The 20,525-nt window shown below is 41.0% G+C and overlaps 2 protein-coding genes across 4 annotated transcripts in view; one reads left to right on the forward strand and one right to left on the reverse strand.

Moving 5' to 3' along the window:
* The window catches only part of Spg (dedicator of cytokinesis spg), a 93,054-nt gene that overhangs the window by 34,409 nt on the left and 38,120 nt on the right, over positions 1–20,525 (forward strand). The gene's annotated exons all lie outside the window — the stretch shown is intronic.
* Positions 1–20,525, reverse strand: part of Inx3 (innexin 3) — a 36,358-nt gene that overhangs the window by 10,879 nt on the left and 4,954 nt on the right. The window contains exon 2 of the mRNA XM_076422300.1: positions 26–211. Within this exon, the coding sequence (XP_076278415.1) occupies positions 26–188 (163 nt within the window). The 5' untranslated portion in view covers positions 189–211. The remainder of the gene's footprint in view (positions 1–25; positions 212–20,525) is intronic.

The raw sequence follows: 20,525 nt of genomic DNA on the forward strand, positions 1-20,525 counted from the left end.
GTGGATATCGTCGTCGGCTGCTTACCTATGAGGTTATTGGCGGACACAATGATGCAACAGGCGAACAGAATCGCGGACGTGATTCTGTAATGGGCCCTGAACACCATGTTATCGATTATCGCCTTGTCCACGAGGTATCGTACCTTGACGAACCCGGCCACAGCCGAGACCAAGCCAAACACCGCCATCGTGCTCCTCGGTTACGCCGCCTCTGCAAACAAACCAAAAACGATCATTAACATCGGCGCACAATAGCAGCGTGTACACTCACGAACAAGATAGAACGCGATTAGGGTAATTAGCTCGACGAGACCGAGTCTCAATGGGAAAACGCTCAGAGTTTGCTCGATCGAAGAAACTCTCTTCGGGCGAGTTACCTTTAACTCGTCAACGATTATTTTAACTTCATTTTTAACTCACCGACATCTAACTTCGTTGACAATATTAACTCATCGACATTTTCAGATCACCGACAGTCATTTCCCCGACGATCATTTTCCCGGCAGTCATTTCATCGACAAACCTTTTCTATACAAGGAAATAAATATAGATGTCATGATACATTGTTGTGTACTGACAACAATCAGTTGTGTTGTGACAACAATTAGAAATTGTTGTTGAAAATTATTGTAAATTATTGTCGATAAAATGACTGTTGGGAAAATGATTGTCAATGATCTAAAAATGTCGGTAAGTTAAGGGTAACCTGGTACGTCACCCCTTTGAAAATCAAATGCATATTTTCGCGAGTCAGGTCTCCGTGCGTCTCCTCGAATTATTCAAATAAAATGTATTGTTCGTAAGTTGACAATTTTATTGCGTAGAACAGTGAACATGAAATATGTACGTTCAACATTTTGCATTGTTATGCAGAGTCGATGTACTGGGACCTATGTATGGATGCATAGGCAACGACTATCCACGCTGAATCGCGTGACTCCTAACGACTGGCCAGCGATTCCTGTATCTTGACTTTTTTATCGCATTGGTACGATTCACGATACCGCGGTTGTAATTGCCGGTAATGACGCGCTTGACAAATTTTCATCGAGATTAGCTGCGGCGTTAACTCGTTGCGCCGGGTTTATAGCCGTTGCTATAATGGATGGACTGTGTTCGTTGAACGGGCCAGAGTCTTAGGATTGCGATAAGGCGTTTATGGTGATGGGAAAGCTGGTTTGAATTTGTTTCTGTTCGGATTTGTTCAGCGAAGTCAAATCACATAAGTTAGGGCTCTCAATTATTGGTAGATTACATAGGTTAGGGCTCTCAACTATAGGTAGATTACAGAAGATAGGGCTCTCAATTATTGGTAGATAACAGAAGATAGGGCTCTCAATTGTTGCGAGATCACAGAAACTAGGGCTTTCAATTATTGCCAGATCGCAGAAGATAAGGCTCTTAATTATTATCAAATCACGTAAGGTAGGGCTCTCAATTATTGGTAGATTACAGAAGATAGGGCTCCCAATTATTGTCAAATCACATAAGTTACGCCTCTCAATTATTGGTAAATTACAAAAGATAGGGCTCTCAATTGTTGCCAGATCACGTAAGGTAGGGCTCTCGTATCTTCCAGGAGATTACAAACCCACACTAAAAATTCCTTGACAATTCCACAGATTCAACTCTGTTCTAACTCAACTAAAAATTTGTAAAAAACTGAAATCTCACATGAACAAAATCCCCGAACAAGAATAATCGTTCAACTCTCACGGCTACGAAGCGAAATCGTTAGCCGAGGGCTTGTCGTGATCGCATAACTCGCGTGTTTGAGATCGAGTAGCTCTCCGGGCGATCGAGTTTAAAGACACTCGAGGCGAATCATCCGAAGAAGCTCGAAGCAAAAGAGGATGCTCTCGAGAACGGGGGCGAGGGTCCCGTGGATCGAGAGATGGCGAGACGAGGGGTCGATGAAACGCAGAGATGCGATCGGGATCGGAGTTTCGCGTTTCCGCGGAGCACCGGTAGCAACCGAGAGCAACCTTGTACGCGGCCGGAAACGGCAGATGCAACGGAGGAAGAGGATCGATATGGCGCGGGTCTCTCCCGGCCGTCGACACGGTCTCTCAGAGACCGTCGATTGTTCTCACGACGAAACAAAAGCGCCGGCCAAGAACGGCTGCTCTACGAGAGCACGGGCCCGAAAACACTCGCGCCGCTTTTTGTCGGACCCGTTGAAATGCACGACAGAAATCCCATTCAGTGGCGAGACGCCTGTCGAGCCGTTTATGCCACCACGCGAACTATGCCACCCCGACAGCGATAATCAAACAGCATTTCCTTGAATACGCTCGCCTTTACCTCCGCAGGGCATCTATTTTCGCATTGCGGGATTTAATCAGCAGACTGCGGATCCGCATGCAAAATAAAAATTGTCTGCATCCATTTTAGTTATTTTAAAATACATTATTTGAAAATACAAATTTTCTACCTGAATTGCAATAATCTGGAGCGAAGTAGACATTTATTCTTTTTCTTTTAATATGTTTAACATGTTGAAAATAATGTGACATTATTTTAAAATTCTTCCAATGTTTTTACTGTTTTAAATTACACCTACTTACTCGTTTTTCTCATAAATGAATAAAATCCGCCGTCTATTAATGACGTTAATTTGCGTTTTATTTTTGTGTGATACTATATCCTTGCATATCGCAAGCCACTTGACATGAATTTCAAATTTTAATACATTTCACTTGGTTCAACAGTGGTTTTATTTTATGAAGCGAGGTTTGAACAACCCACATTTGCATCCTCACCCTTGTGCAACGTTGTATGCATACGTAATTATCTCGAATATGCTAGGCACTTGCTCTGAAAGGCTCTGTTTTTGCATATTGTAAGCCCCGCGACGTTAATTTATTACCACGTTTTTTAATATATTGTATTTAGATTGCCTTGTTAGTGGTTTTATTTCGTGGGGTGGGTTTGGAACAACCCCTGGACGCATCGTCGTCCTCGTGCAATATTATATGCACTGTAAAATTCTCTCGAGTATGCTTTCAGTCGCACTGGTAGACACTGTTTGCATATTGTAGATTCCTTGTTGTTAATTCGTTATTTACTGTTTATTTTATTATCCAGCTTGTCTTGTGAGTAAGGTAATTTTTTTGGTTGGTTTTAGAGCAACCCCTAATGAATTATTAATATTATGATTTAATGTTATTTTCAAATAATATTAATATTATGATTTAATGTTATTTTCAAATAATATTAAAATTAATTTTCATATTATTTCCCTCAATAATATTAACTTCTAATTTTCATAATAATTTACAATAAATTTAATCATTTATATTTTAATTTAAAATTTCCCCTCAGTGCCTGTCTGTCTACATATTTATATTTCAGTGTCACAATAACACAAATTAGACATAGTGTTCAAGTTTGAAATTCCCCGACGAGTAGTTCAAGGAACATCGAACAAGAGCTCGAGAGCCAAACTGGCCAAGCTGCAGGTCGTTAGAAGTTTATTAGTTAATTAATTGAGAGCAGAGAGCGGAGACGCGTGCCGATACGGAGGGTCAATTTCGAGGCATGCAGGCTTGCCAACGTGAAACCATGTCCGTCCTACCATTGGACGATGCTTGGAACGTTCGTTTAGCGGCTGCGCTTCTGTTTGAGTGTCTTTTCGACGATCGTAAATCAATTCTCATCAAATCCAGGTTGAAAATTGAAACGAACATAATGGAGCAAAACAATTAAAGAGAACAGAAGAACATAAATATATATATAATTTCCAGAAATTTTTTCGACGATCGTAAATCAATTCTCATAAAATTTGCTCTCGTCCAGGTTAATTTTTCTAGGTTGAAATAAACGTCTCGATCTTGGAATTAATAGTAATTAATAGACTGCGGATCTTTATGCATTTGTAGCAAAATTGAGTAGACGAAATTCAAAATTGTTAGAAAATTTATCTCTATTACAATTAATTATACAACATTATAACTAAACAACATTCAGTTAGGTTTCTATTCTTGCAATCGATGCAGACTATTCTTATTTTGCGTGAAGATCTGCAGTCTAGTAATTAACAAAGAGTTAGGATTAAAAATTGAACCTAAGAAGAGCATAAATAATGTGCAGGAATTTTTTCGTTGAAAATTCATAGATCGCAAGCATCTTTGCGTGCGTTTCGCGATCGAGTCGGAGATTTTCGCCGACTCCGTTCGCACGTGACAAGAGCCCACTCACTATAGTTCGCCGTTACCGGGACTGACTACAGTTAGATTTCGCAAGTTTTTTTCACCGGATCCATGGGACACGGTGTGCAAGCGGTCGCGACGAGCGTGCTCGCGAGGGGATCGCGTGTAATTTCAGACCCTCGTGTCTGCGATGCGGTCGCGTCAACGCGACGGATGATTTAAAACGATCTATAATTTCTGCTGAAACCGCGTCCGCCTGTTTCACAATCCTCTTCTCCATCCCTCTCTCGTTCTCTTCGCGAATTATTTCGTCTTCCCATTGTGCTCCAATCTCGTTCTTTATTTACTCTATCGTTTCCAGATCGCATTACGACTCTCCGGCTACCATTGTTACTTCTCCTACCGGTTATTATTTAATACGGCGTATTTACCGATTTCCCGATATCGAGAAGACTCCACTTATCGATTTTTATTAGTACCTTGTACGCCGAACAATCCCCCTTGAAACAATTCCACACAAAATCGAGGCAATTGCATCGTTCGACTAAAAACCACGACTAGAAACATTTATCGTTTTCGAATAAAGTTATTCAGACAGGAAATCGATTATAGTTCCTGCAGGTCGTCAACATGTAATGTCAATATTAACCCATTATTCAAAATATTGTTTACATTATTAAATATGTTGGCATTTAATCGATTAATGCACATTTAAGTATTGTATGAGGTATTATATCAATTTCATATTCATGAAAAGAAAAAAATTAATGTAGAATGGAATTATTCTAGGTTTCGAAGACATGTTTAATTTTCGAGTTAAAATAGCTCCGAGTGCGAAGGGTTAATATGATTGTTCGTCGTCTATTAAAATGATTAAGAAATAACTATTTCGCAATTTTGATTTTGCATAATGATCCGCGGTTCGCTGTGCTATCGCGGGGGGTGACACCAGAAATTTTTCTGTCATTATTCGTGGCAGAGAGAATCCAGGAACACAATTACTTAGGGGACGTCATAGCATTCGCCACGGGTGTTTCTGATTTTTCCGTGACAACGGTTCCACGAGACTCGTCTCGCGCTTCTTCGAAACGAGGAGCGTACACAAGTCAAACCAGTTACCAGGCCGTTTCGCGTGAAACGAGAGAACAGGGAAGAAAGGAGAGAGAGATAGAGAGAGACTGAACACCGACGACACGAGGAAAGACCATACTTTCTACCATGGAACTCGCCTAACCCAGACGATTGCTCGGACGGTTATTGGGTGGATTCATTAAACCCGTAGAACCCCCGTTACTCTTAATTTCACGGTCTCCAAGACACTTCTCTCTCCATCCATTCTTCCGTTTTTTTTTTTAATCCTGTCAATTAAGAGAACTTTTTCTAGGAAAAATTGGAAAAACCGTGCGACGTGTTCGAAATGGCAAAGAGAACGTTGGGAGACGCTGCTAGCCTCATTTCCGGTTCTTTTGCTCCATCGGACTCGCTCGGTGAAGCTCAAAGTTCTGCTCGGTTTAATTGAACCTTAAGAAGAAGCTTGATTAAAAGCTAAATTCGCTCCCGGGGATCTGAAACTTTCATAACCGTGAAACTAGCAGCCACTATTTCACATTACTAGACTGCGAATGTTTATGCGATTCGCAATTTTTACAGACGAATTCTAAGAAACTCGAATCAAGTAAAATCCTATTTTCCGCGGTAGTAGCCTTTCAGATCTGACGTCAATTAAAATCGTACTAAATTCGGTCGAATTTGATATTTCAGCATTTCTTGAACATTTTATGCATTTATGGCTTATAAAAATTTTCAAAATTTGCTGGAGTATTAACAGAATTTAGTACGATCTTTATTTAATTCGGATCTACAAACGCCTATTACCAGAATTTTATCTGATTCCATTTTCTTAAAATTCGTCTACAAAAATTGAAAATTGCATTAACATCTGCTCATGGTCTACTCATTACAATCTTTACAATCCCAATAATCAACAATTAAACAAAATTATTATGCGTGCTGCGATTCTACTGTTGATAATAATTTAGTTTTTTAGTAAATCTTACAAGAACAGACACACGTATGTACAGCCTTCACGTGTAATACATTTGTGCTTTCTAGTTCGGGCACAATTGAATTCCCGCTTTTCTGAGAATTTTTCGGGGCGGGCTGCTCGACGCTCGAAGCGTCAAGCGTTGATTCCACCCTTAAAAATCGACGGGGATGACGAAGTAGTAGTGCTCTTTGGAGGAGATGGTTTTCCGGCGTCGCTGTTTAGCTAAGGAACGCTCGAGAGAGACATTTTTCATCGCGAGAGACTTCTCCGGTTGAAACCGCGGTTTTACCGGAGATGCTGGCACTTCGAGCACCACTTCCGGTGGCGTAATGAATTGCACGTAGCTTCTCTAGAGCCATAAGCGAAAGCCTCTACTCCAGTTAGCAGCTGTGGGGCGAGAGCTCTGTGTTCGAGTGCAACAGCCTTGTTTGCTCGTCCGATGAGAGACACTGACTGGTTAAGCGTTCTAATTACCTCGTTAATAATTTCGAACAAATTTTACCGGAATAAAACACAAATTTTTCTGTACCCAATAGAATCACGGTCGTCGCACATGTGTGACTAGCGTGTTAAGTAGTACTGTATACAATTTTAAACAATTCCAAGAAGTAATTAATTAGTAGACAGCGGATTTTATGCATCCATGACAAGGATGAATCGCTGTAATTTAAAACAGTAAAAACATTAGAAGAATTTAATATTACTATGTATTATTTTAGGTCGTTCGGAAAGTAATTTCGTCTTTCCCCAACCGTGTTTCCATTTGTTATTACTAGATTGCGGATGTTTATGCAATTTTCAATTTTTGTAGACGAATTTTAAGGAAATGGGATAAAATACAATCATATTTTCAATGGTAGTGGCCTTTGCAGCTCTCACAAATATTAATTAAGCAGTAAGATCAATTTCTATTTCGCTCCAGTTTGTTGCGATTCCGGTAGAGAATTTTTATTTTGAATTTTTATTTCAGCCTCACGGCTAAGAAATTGGACTAGGTTTACAGAAACCAAACCAATACAATTCTGTCTTAACCTTTCATTCATCCATCCGCTCACTTATCAGTCGCCTACCCATTATATGTTCCTTCTTTCTACTATCTAAGTGTACCAAGTATCTGCATTGCTACTTTATTAATTAGTACATGCGCAAATTCGCAAGCTGTGCGCGACGTCACGCGAAACACGATTTCATTGCGCAAGAAAGAGATTCGATAATGAACGTTTGCCTATGTTGCGCGTCCTAGGGTTAATCGATTCGGGGATTCGCGCAGCCGATCTCTCGATGACCGCTGGCTCCCGTCCGCGCCGGTAATCGTCGGGTATTGGGTTGCGAATTTAAGTTGCAGACCGAGGGACCGGAATCCGGCGCGGCGTGACCGCGAGACATCGGTTTTTGAGCGGACCGACCGCAAACCCGCGCCGATCTTCTCCGCGCGAATTACTCGTGTCGGGTTACGGATATCCCGAACAGGTTTTCGATCGCGTGAGACGCGACTACTTCGCTTGGTTCCCATATTCGGTGCACTCCGATGAAATCCACTAGACAGCGGATCTTTATGCAAAATAAAAATGTTTTCTACTTAAACCGCAACAAAGATGGAGTGAAATAAACAATTGATTTTCTCTCTTAGCCCCTTGCCGTATCATTCTCTTTGTCTTTATTGTCTTGATTCTCAAAAATGTCGTAGCAGAGAAAAGAAAATTTTTATTTTTTGTATGGCTACGTTTATTTTAATGCTTAAACATTGATTACAGAGTAATCAAATTTCGTTTCATGTAAAAAGGAAAGCGTAACATATTTGTTAGTCTGTGTTTGTAGGGGGTTAATATGTTTAATAAGTTGAAAATAAGGGTAACCTTTACTTCACCGGATTCAAAGTTCACCTTTCTCCTACGAATTATGATGTATTTGGTATGTAATCCAGTAGATTTGTACTCGGCGCGGGTGCAGATCGAAGTTTCGATCCTCTAGGATCAATAGTTTAGGAGCTTTGGTCGCTTAGAGTTGAGCATTTTTGACTGGTAAGGGCGCCGCCATATTGGCGCACTTACCTGTCAAGAAACTGGAAATATGCTCAACTTTAAGCGACCATATCTCCTCAACTATTGATCCTAGAGGTTCGAAACTTCGATCTGCATCCGCGCCGGGTACAAATCTACTGGATTACAGTAAAGAGCAGCCGAAAGTAATTGTATTGCAATATTCTTAAATTCTTCTAATCTCACTGCTTTAAATCTACGCATTTTTGTCAGAAAAGAATAAAATTCGCTGTTTAGTGATCACTAGAGTGCGGATCTTTATGCATTTATAGCGTATGAAAATGTTGAAAAAATATTAAAACACGAAATTCAATAGAATTTGATACGATTTTTATTAATTTCGTATCTACAACGACCATTGCCACCAACAATAAGATGTTATTTGATTGCACTTTCCTAAAATTGTCGACAAAAATTAAAAATTGCATAAACATCCGCAGTCTAGTAAGCACGATGGACTCCTATACCGGATGTTTCATAATTCATTTTTCAATTTCGTTATTCTTGATTTTCGTCTTATTTCCAGCCGTAGACTCGATCTAATTTCTATCATGAATTATGAAACACCCGGTACATATATTGAATATTGATTTTTTCCGAGGATCGAGGACCGAAAAAAACTTCCACAGAAAATTGTACAGTCTCGTCGTTTGAGAACTACATTAACAAATCTGTCCAAGTACTCGGTAACCGTTCGGAACAGGCGTGACTCTCTCCGTTTCTCTGGGAACTTTCCGGAATGAAACTTTGCACCGGCTCGCCGTGGCACGTTGTCCGTTGTCCGCCATGAAGAGAGAGAGACGTGTCTCCGTGATTTCCATGGAATTTATGCACCGCAGACTGCAACGACCGCGCAAGAGAATCGATAATTACCGACCAGCCGGCCCGGTGATTTACGTATAGCCGTATGGCCGAGCTAATGAAGGATAATGTCGACGGCAAACTAAAGCGCTAAGTACCAACGAGATTTACGCTCTCTCCGCGCTTATACGTCTCGCCACCCGTTTTTTCCAGAGGACACTCGATTTTCAATTTTCAATCGAGTGGAACTCGCAAATATTTCGATTGAAAATTCCTCGGTCGTTCGCGTCGAACATTCTGAAATTTCGACGATGGGAAATTAAATAGCCGGAAGTTGAAATTTTAATCATAGTTTCGTCCTTTAAATTTGAATTATGCTCCGTTCATGTCACTGTTTGAAAAAAAATTCGTCTTGTGGCAGAAACGAGATTTTAAATTGTTTTATGTATAATAACAGTTTCCATACGAAAGAATTGCATAAAAATTTTAAAAATTGTATACTGGAATATAAAGATCTTTCAGATTTTCTTAACTCCTCGAGATCCTGGAGTCTGCGGATTGAAAGGTCACACTGAGAATTAAATATAGCTGGAAACTGAAATTTTCAAGTCGGATCCCCTTGGTCTACCGAGATTCTCGAGTTGGAATCTAAAGAAAGTTACATCGAGAATGAAATAGCTGAAATGTTAAAGCCCCTGAGAGAACTCGTCAGCATTTATCAATGTGAGTGATGTTAAATCCTATAAGTATTGTCCCCGGATAACACAGAAAATATAGTCCACAGTTTTAGTATGAATATATACTGTTTAGATCAAGATTAATGGAGGCCCGAGTATTCTCGCCGAGTGACGTGTATAGACGATGATGCAAAAATCGTTTCGCAGAACCGAGTGAATTCTCGTTAGATCGTTCTGCCATCTTTCATTCCTCTACAATCATAGAAACATGTGTCGTCTTTCCACTAAGCTCTGGAACAACTCTTATCTGTTGCTGTATGTAATTTATACCATAATTAACTCGTAAAACTGTTTTGAACGTTCGTTCGGTGCAACGTTTTAAATAGAAGTCGTACGTTAATGTAAATTATTGTTTACTAAAACTGAACAGACAGTAGTTCCAGCAATTATCGAAGACTGCAGCTGAACAGAATCGAAGAAATCGCTGGTCTAGCATGATCGATCAGTTTGAAATAGCGCGTAATGGCTTGGAACTGTTCGTTTGCTTGAGAAAAAGCCGCGGGGAACGTTCTTGACCCGAATGCGAGCTTCAGTCGCCCACAGTTTTCGCTTGGAGGTTCGACGGCCTCGAAAAATCGTCGGAAACTCGGTTACACCGGTCACAGAACCCCATAAAGGGATTCCCGTCTACAGCGAATCCTGGGAACCGGGATAAACCCATGGAATTTTCGCTTTTCTCTCGGTCCCGACGTGGTCGAACGCTCGCGACCTCGGCATTTACGGATTACCTCCTCCACGCGAGCCGAGTTCCCTTGTTTCGCTTTTCAGACACACGCAGCCTGCATCGTGGCATTCGATAACCCAACGAACGCTTTTTTTCCCCTCTTTCGAGAGTAGTGTTCTTTCTCGGCACAACGCGATTTCTCCCTCGCGAAACGATTCTCACGCGCGGATTATCCTTTTCTGGATCCTTCTGACCCCGCGGCCTGAAAGCCGGGCTTGGAAGTCGTTGCGTAAGGGTACAACACTATTACCGCGCCTCTACAGTTTGTACTTCAATTTTCAGAACTGTGGTTTTGTTGGAAACCGTTGCGTAAGGATTCACCACTATTACTGCACATCCGCAGTTTGTTCTACGATTTTTAGATTCGTGGTTTAATTGGAAATTCTATAAAATACAAGGTAACTCAATTACAATTTCTTTAAGATTAGCATAACTCTGTTCTAGGGTAGCTAACGTAGAAGGAAGGGGTGAGTTTGCGTCTCGTTTGATGCTCAAACAGGACATACATACAGGGTGGTCCACGCAACTTGCACACCTATGTAACTTCCAAAGTATGCGTTGCACGAAAAAGTTTTGTATACAGAAGTTGCATGGTCTGAAAGGGTACATTATGTAGTGTTTTTATTTTTTTTACAGGTGGAAGCGTTTCGGAGATTTGACAGTCGACTTTGTTTTTTTAAATGGAATACTATATTTTTTATACCAAAATATGGAAGAATGTCGAATTCTGAGTAAAAAGGTATTGACCTTCATTAGCCCTAAACCTAATAATTAACGAGTAATTTCACTTTATTTCCTGAAAATTTTACTCGTTAATTATTAGGTTTAGGGCTAATGAATGTCAATACTTTTTTACTCAGAATTAGACATTCTTCCATATTTTGGTATAAAAAATATAGTAATCCATTTAAAAAAACAAAGTCGACCGTCAAATCTCCGAAACGCTTCTACCTGTAAGAAAAATAAATATACTACATAATGTACATCCCTTCAGACCATGCAACTTCTGTATACAAAACTTTTTCGTGCAACGCATACTTTGGAAGTTATATAGGTGTGCAAGTTACGTGGACCACCCTGTGTAGACTGCGGAACTTTATGCAGAATAAAAATTGTCTGCATCGATTGCAAGAAATAGAAACCAAATTGAATGGTATCTCGGAACTATTTTAACTCGAAAATTAAACACTTCTTCCGACCTAGAATAATTTAATTCTATTTTAATCTTTCTCTTTGTATGAATGTGAAATTGATATAATACCTCATACAATGCTTAAATGTTTAGTAATTGATTTGCAAAATACACAATATTTTGAATAATAGTACAGCAATCTTTGTCGACTCTGAGTCGCCACTCGAGTGCTAAGGCTTAATAGAGGAGGAGTAATATGTATATGTATTGACGTCTTCAATTATTAAAATTTTCCAACAACTTTGAACTTCATCTACTCACTTTTGCTATAAATGCGTAAATATCCGCAGTCTTCATATATGAAACATTTTACTGATTATCACACGAATAGAGAGCGAGAGTGAAGACGAGAGAATCGCGTCGGATCCTCGAGGAAGTTAAAAAGCCAGTGAAATAGTTGCACGTACGAGATTCGAAACTCGACGCGAATCGGTTTCACGGCGACCAACGGTGTTGAGTGACCCGCGGCGAGGGTAGTCGCGGGTTAAAGGCGGCGAGCGTGGGCGCAATTTATGCACGAATCGATTCCGGCGGCGTTCGACCACGGTTTCGAGGGAATGCTTCGTCGAGCTATCGAATCGGTTAACAGGCCAACGAGGAATTTTGTGGTTGTCAGGAAGAACGCCGCATGTCACATACTTTCACTTTCGAGATATTGCCGGATCTTTATGCATTTATAGCAAAATTGAGAAGATAAAGATCAAAATTGTCAGGAAATTTTAAAAATTGAAGATGTCAATATGGAATTTCTCCTCTATTAAAATCATTAAAGGAAGAAATAACATTCAATTTAGTTTCTATTTTTTACAATCGATGCAGACAATTTTTATTTTGCATAAAGATAGGACATCGGTTAAATTGCATTATTTCTTTCAGCCTTTCGAATTTATTTTCTGGTAAAGACGTAAATTCTATACTATAAAGTTTAATGAATGCATAAAGTCAAATTTTTTGAAATTGTGACATGCGACGTTTTTCCTTGCAACCACAGAATTATGAAACGTGTCCCGAAATGCCAGTCGGTCGATGTACGAATGCGTTTGCATTCGATTTCCATGCCTAATGCAGCTTTCATTCGATATAAGACGACGATGCAGTCTTAGTTTTCGCAATAAGAAAATCTCTACCCCTTCTTCTTCTGAGAGCTTCGATTCGACATAAGACGAAGACGTTCTTTTCGCAATAAGAAAAACTCTAACCCCTCTTCTTCAGCGGTCGGAAACATAATTCGGATAACAGAGAGGCTGCGTTACGAGTTCGCGTAACAGCCCTTTAGGAAAATCCTATGTCCCATAAACGAACTTCCGCCGTGCCATTAAAAACGTATATTAAAAACTACATTCTTTACGGCTCCGCATAAAAAGTCCACCATCACCACTCGCCATTAATAACAATTGTTTCGTTACTTTTAATGGTATTCTTTTAGAAACACGTTTCAAGAAAGCTCTATCGATTCGGTGAAAATCTTGAAACGCAAGAAAACTTGATTAAACGTTGATCGAGGCGCACACGCATACATAAGCACACCTAGACCGAAGGGAGAACAGGCCAGAAACCGACGAGCGGCAGCACTTATGCATTTTCATGAGGCTCGAACAGGCTGCACGACCGTTGACCTTGATTAATTAGATTCCATGGGCCCCGGCTATCTCCGCAGCGAAATTAGCTGACCTTATGCCTGCCATGATACCCGACACGCGATGATAATGGATATTCTCGCCTGCTTCCTGGCATATCCTGCCTTTCGCTTTCCTGCGGTGTACGAGCACTCCGAGGGGAAAACACTTTTTTGCTTCGGGGAGATGGACGGTCATGAACTAGGGGAAGGGAGAAGCGGCCTCTCGTTGGTCGAGGAAATAGTCGCTCTTTCGTGGAGAAAAATGGGCGCTCTTGTATGACAATTATTTTGGGAAGAGAACTAGTAAAAGTCGCGTTTACTGTCCGCGATCGGGTACGCGATCACTGTCCAGTGCCTACCCACTCCACCGTCATGCTGTCCTCCTCTACGTTCGGCTTTCTTTTGAACTCTCGGCGCGGTAGACGCAGCCATAAAAAAATAATGTCGGTATGCGATCACTGTCCGTGCAGAACACAGACTGTTGGACAGTAAACCCGACTTTACTGTAGCTCTTTCGCGGAGAGCAATTGCTCTCTCACGAAGAAAATCAAAGATTCACACTTTTTGCTTTGGGAAGATGGACGGTCATGAATTAGGGAAGGGAAATCTTTCGCTCTTTCGTGGAGAAAAATGGGCGTTCTTGTATGACAATTCTTTCAATGTCATGTTGCAGAGAGAAAGATCGCTCTCTCGCGGAGAAAATCAAAGATACCCCTCCCTTGGAGAAATATCCTCCAAATTCAACGGTAACTTCCATAAATCTCGCACCTCTAAAACACTCTGAACTCCCGGAGATCCGGACGTCCAGCAATTAAAACATTGAAATGGAGCTCTCCGGATGATTACGTATACCGCGGTGACTTCTCAGCTGCTTTGGCTTCCGAAGTTTCCGTCGCGTCTCCCGAGGGAATTGCCGCATCCTCAAATTCCTTCGTCCCGTTCGAGCCAGGAAATTTAAGAAGCCAGCGAGAGAGACACGGTACACGGAAGTATCATCGGGAAAACAGGGTGCCTCGGGAAAGTACGAGAAGCAATACCTACACCGATATAATATATAGGAGAGAGAGAGAAGTTTGTGTGTCCTCGAGAGAAGACGCTGCGTGGTGTGTTTACCGAATAATTTCACGGCTGAAAGAGTTTTCCCGTGTTCCCGCGAACGTTCCCGTTCGCGCGGAGCAAACTAGAGGACCGTTTTGTCCCGACAGCGAGAGAGTAACATCTGTCGCCTCTGGGAGAGAACTGATAGTTCGATGAAACCGGGGAACTCCGATGAAAACCACCGGCCAGGAAAGCAACTCGAGTCTTCTTGGTCCCGAGGGATCGGTTGATCCGATGTGGCGGCGATGAAACGCGATCGATCCGCTCTGTCTTCTTAGACTACAGCTTGTACATAGATCTTCCGAGAAGATCTAACACGACCTCGGCACCGTCCACCGCAGAGCTAAACCTCCCTCCACGATCTACCGCGCCTCTTTACCGTTATTAGTCATTTTTATTGCATTGCGATCCTGGCATCGATCTTACGTCTTTGTTAACTCTCTGTCATTCATATCAAAATCTACTGCAAACATGTTCAAAAGCATTTTCGAAAGCATCTTTGAACCACTCCTTGCCACTCCAGCAAATCGACTTCTAAAAAGCATTTCACAGATTCTGAAACACCCTGTAGCAGTCTCTGTCAGTGTCTCCCTTAGATTCCTCGACCACAACGACTTCGGAACCACTTTTTAACCATTCCTCGCCTCTCAATCATTGCAGTCGACTTCGTATCTCGATCGCGCCTCTTTACCGTTATTAGGCATTTTTATTGCATTGTGATCCTTGCATCGATCGTTACGCGTTCCTTAACTCTCCGTTATTCGTGTCAAAATCTACTATGTGGAAGTGTGTTATTCATTTCTGTTAAAGTGAAATCAAAGTGCACCAATTGCAATTTGTTTCTTCCACTAATCGTTTCAATACTGAAAATAATAGATTGATGTCATTATTGAGTACTTTTATTTTTTTTACGTTCCAAACATTCCGAGATAAATCTTTATAAAAGAAATGAAGAATAGCGGTGAACAAAATGATTCGTTCGTAAAGAAACATGACGGTGTTTCTTTTGGAGCGATTCATATTTTTCCAGCATCAGCGTTACGGTGGCAGGAGGTACACTAACAAATGTGTGGATAGCCTAACACACGCGACACGAGCTAACTGTAAATCGCCATACCACCAGCCTCCCGACTCATTTCGAAGAAACGTTCACGCATTGCCAACGCGTATGTATGACCACCTTCCATGGAACACCGTTAACTCGTTCGATTATCCCTATATACCGGTGATAACGATTCATTTCGTCGCTGATGACCACAGGGTCAACGCACTATGATCATGTACATTATGTACATGTATAGTAGGCAGAACCGAACTGGATAGCACAAAGTTCACGGTACAGCCAGGACGAAAACGTGAAAATTTTCTTGGACGAGGCTACGTGTCCCGATCGAAACCGGTTTCGGAAATACGTGGGCTGAGGCCGGGCTTGCTCGCAACAAGATTCTATGGGGAGGATTGTCTTGGAGCCACGATTTTCTGCGGTCGTCCAAGAGAACCATAAAAATCAGTGGTTTAAATTAAAAACAGTAGAAATGCCCAATAAATGTTGGGCATTCTACCCAATTTCTTTTGTAACTGCTGAAATTACTTGTTTAAGAATTTTTCTTTTCCAATTGCTGAAATTACTTGTTTTAAAATTTTTCTTTTCCAATTGCAAAAATCACTTGTTTCAGAATTTTTCTTTTGTAATTGCTGAAATGACTTGTTGCGAAACTTTTCTTTTCTAATTGCTGGAATGTTTCAGAATTTTTCTTTTAGAATTCTTGAGATGCTTTAAAAATTTACTGAAAAAAATTTTACTATAAAATGAATTTGCTGTTTGGACTCGGGATTCCAGTGAAGTAACATTCAATTTATTCGCCGTATAATGTTGGCAAGACGATTGTAGACTACCGTATGAAAGCGACGATTTTGTGCATGATGGCGGCCGATTGGAGACCTCGGTTCCATGAATCGATGAATCGATCTCGCATAACGCGGAGGAATGATATCGTCGAGTGAAGGGCACTCGCCTCTCCTCGTCGAGTGAAAGGTGAATGCCGACGTGATTTCGTAGCGGAAAAAATCCCGTCTGGCCAGGATTTCAACGCGGAATTACAAAGACGTTTATGCGATCCACGGAATAATGTTCGTTGGCTTCCGCGAATGTTCTAATACCGTTCTAGAACACCTCTTAGCAAGCTACATGTGTCTCCGTTAACGATACTGTACGTTTATTGCTTAGACACGTTCATTCTAACTTGGAACGATCGAAAGTTCAATGCGATTCGTTGAACAGGCCGCACAGAATTTTTCAGAATTATTTTTTCAATGCACCTAGCATAGAATTGTAGTAAATCTTATATAAGTAAAGCCTATATATATTTTGCTGATATTTTTCTGTTTCAAAGAATATTCAAATTACGTAAAATATAGAAAGATCAATAATAATAAAAGAGTTTAGAAACTATAAAATGAAAGAATTAAATTTGAAAAATTAGAAAATGTTATAAGTAAAGCCTAATATATTTTTCTGTTCCAAAAAATGTTCAAATTATGTAAAATATAAAAAGATCAATATAATAAATGAGTTTAGAAATTGTAAAATGAAGAGAATTAAATTTGAAAATTTAGTAAATCTTATAAGTAAGCCTATATATTTTTCTGTCCAAAAAATGTTCAAATTAAATAAGATGTAGAAAGATCGATAAAAGAGTTTACAAATTCTAGAATGGAAGAATTAAATTCGTAAAATTTCAATTCGGCTCACGTGTTTATTACAATCATTGCAATTTTTATTTTCCATAAAGATCTACAATCCACCCACTAAACCTTTATACGAATAAATCCTGTAGTCTAAACTGAAGAATATTGTTCGACCGTACACACCAATAATAACACCCTGGCAATTATTAATAGATTAATCAAATTCGTCCCGCCTGAACCGTGATGAAACCTCGTCGATAGATCCTCGATTAGCATAATCATCAGCCACTGTCTATTCGCAGCGGCTTCGTCACCGTAACTAACATCAATGACAAAAATCCCGACACAATGCCATGGTCCGAAACGAAAGAAGGCTTTTAGTCAGAGAGACAACAGGCATCCGGATGTAGGTGTACGCGTTTTCTGAATCATAGTAAACGGCGGAAGAGACGCGTGCAACGTCGCGTCTCGGGGATAGCGCGTGAAAACTACAAACGCGCGCATGCACCGAGAGATAGAGAGACGGAAAAGGGACGCGCGTTGCGTTTCATTCGGGACGCGTTTGCATCGTTGCAGCGATGCATCGCGCCATAAAACACTGTTTTCCCGACAAGCTTGTACGCGTGAGCTGCGTTTTGTACAAGTTTGAACTCGACGAACGACTCTAAATATAGAAAGAAGCTTGTCGATTTAAATTCTCCACCTTGCAGCGCTGTCAATATTTACTGACAATATTTTTCTTCCAGCTATCTACGATTGCTCGGTCAATATTCCCCGAGCGTGGCGCGTATTATCGGAATTACTTTACAGAAATAACAAAAATTTAACCATCCACTTTATACTCCTTTTATAACATGTCCCCAAAGGAATCAATTTGTTGAATAATTTGTAATCGTCCCTGTAATAAGTAGACTGCGGATCTTTATGCAAAATAAAAATGTTCTGCATTGATTGCGAGCAGCAGGAGTAAATTAAAAATTGAAATCATCCCTTAGCGACTTTGTTCCACTGAAAACAACATCACTTTTATATTTCACCGAACCGATTTCTTCATAAATGCATAAACCCGTCGTTTTGACTTTTATTTGTACTGTGGAGACTGAAGGAACGTTTTGATGAATCGATTGATTCGATTCGTTCTTGAGGAGCTCTTCGAAGAACTGATTGATCGATTCGTTTGTCGAGGAAGTTTTTAAAAGAATGGTTTAGTGAAGTTTAGTCGGTTCGTTCATGGAGGAAGTTTGTGGGGGATCGATTGAACGAAAAAGCCGTGGTTAAATAACGCGTGGGCTGCAGGCATCTCTTCAGAGCTCTTCGCAGCAGCTCGCAGAGAAGCTGTTAACCCCGTTCGAAACGCGTCACGCTTAGAGAGCGTTAAAGGCACGGCAGTACACGTTTTACGCGGCTGTCCCGTCCTGGAACTGGTTTGTCCGGAATGGAAATCTCGCTGTTCGTGGACCGTGGCCGAACCTTCGATCCACCGTGGCCGGGTGTACTCGTGGTTTCGACCGGCCCGAAATCACTCCAGCCCTCTTCCTTCGCGATACTAATTAAATGGAAGCACGGCTTAAACCGTTAACCGGAAAACACCACTTAAACCCTTCGCTCGAACCTCCAGAAAACATTCCAGACATTATGGAACGCCCTGTAGCGACGTTATTCAGGTGTCTCCACGAGACTCTTTCATCGCAACGATTCCGAAGATGCTTTTCAATCATTCAATCTAGTGAATCGATTTCTGGAAAGCGTTTCACAGATTATGGAACGCCCTGTAGCAGCTCTCTGTAAGTGTCTCCCTTAGATTTCTCGACCACAACGACTTTAAAAGCACTTTGTAACCATTCCTTGCCTCTCAATCACTGCAACCGACTTCGCACCTAGACTGCACCTTTTTAGCGTTATTATGCATTTTTATTGCATTGTAATCCTTACATCGATTGTTACGTCTTTTTTAAGGAGGTAGACTCGTGTCTAGAGTTTGCAGAGGGGTTCGGGATGCGAAGCGCCTTCTGATTCCTTGATTATGCAAAGATGGGGGTTTTCAGCAGTCAAAAGCGCTGAATAAAAAGTCAATCTAGGCCGCAATCGCTCTCAAAAGTCCTATTTTTACGTTTACAATGCTTTTTTGCATTATTCGGCAGCATGTAGCTGTCGCAGCATTATGAAAATAGCGACATGCAGAGCTGTATGCTTCCGAATAATGTAAATTACGCCTCGTATAAACGCAAAAGTAGGACTTTTGAGGGTGAATGCAGCCTAGATTGATCTTATATCTAGCGTTTTTGACTACTGAAAAACCCTATCTTCGCATTATCAAGAAATGAGGAGGCGCATTCCGAACCCTTGCTATCCTGAATACGGGACTACCTCCATAAGGGGTTTCCAGAATTGCAAGGGTGCGGAATGCACCAAAGATAGGGATTTTCAGTAGCCAAAAGCGCTAGATAAAAAAATCAATCTAGGCCGCAGTCGTCCGCCAAATTTCCTATCTTTATGTTTACGAGGCGTTTTTTTCTTTGCTTCCGAATACATAATGCAAATCACGCCTCGGAAACGTAAAAATAGGACATTTCGAGAAGTGAGAAAGCGCATCCCGAACCCTTGCAATTCTAGAAACGAGTCTACCCCGTTAACTCTCCGTTATTCATGTCAGAATCTACTGCAATTACATATATGTATGCGAAGGTGAGTTATTCGTCTCTGTTAAACTGAAATCAAAGTGCAGGAACTAAACAGTTTGTTTCTTTCGCTAATCGTTTCAATACTGAAAACAGTACATTGATGTCGTTCAATACTTTTATTCTTTCTATGTTTGAACATTTCTGCAAGAAATCGTTTTAAAAGAAATGAAGAATAATGGCGAACACAAAATTGTACGTTCGAAAGGAAGAGTGATGATGTTTCGTTTGGAGTGATTCATTTTTTCCCAGCATCAGCGTTATATAGTATGGTAGCAGAAGGTACACTGAAACAAATCCTCGACAGCGACGACTTCGAAAGCACTTTTTAACCACTCCTCGCCACTCGATCTTTGCAATCGACTTCTGGGAAGCGATTCACATGCTATGAAACAACCTGTAGCAAATCGGCGACTTGTTGAACAACGGTGTCCAGACGTTTACGAAGAAATCGATGAGTAACGACAAAGCCGAATTCAGACGAGAGTGATTCAGGCGACTGTTCTTTAGCGGCCATTGAATGATGGACCCCGAGATCGTGGAACGTTGCTCGCAACATCTTGTCGGTCTCTCTTGCTCTGTTGAGGAACGTCTGCGAGACGATGGGATCCGGGACCTCTCTCCCCGCGGGTCAATTTCATCTTAAACGCGCTTAAAGGACGTCGCTCGTCGACTGATGGAGTTCCAGAGGCCGCGTGCTGCCTCGTGCATTGTACGCATGCATTGTGTTGTACGTGCAGCAAGGAACACGC

Source organism: Lasioglossum baleicum, chromosome 4 (assembly GCF_051020765.1).
Source record: "Lasioglossum baleicum chromosome 4, iyLasBale1, whole genome shotgun sequence".
Taxonomy (NCBI): domain Eukaryota; kingdom Metazoa; phylum Arthropoda; class Insecta; order Hymenoptera; family Halictidae; genus Lasioglossum; species Lasioglossum baleicum.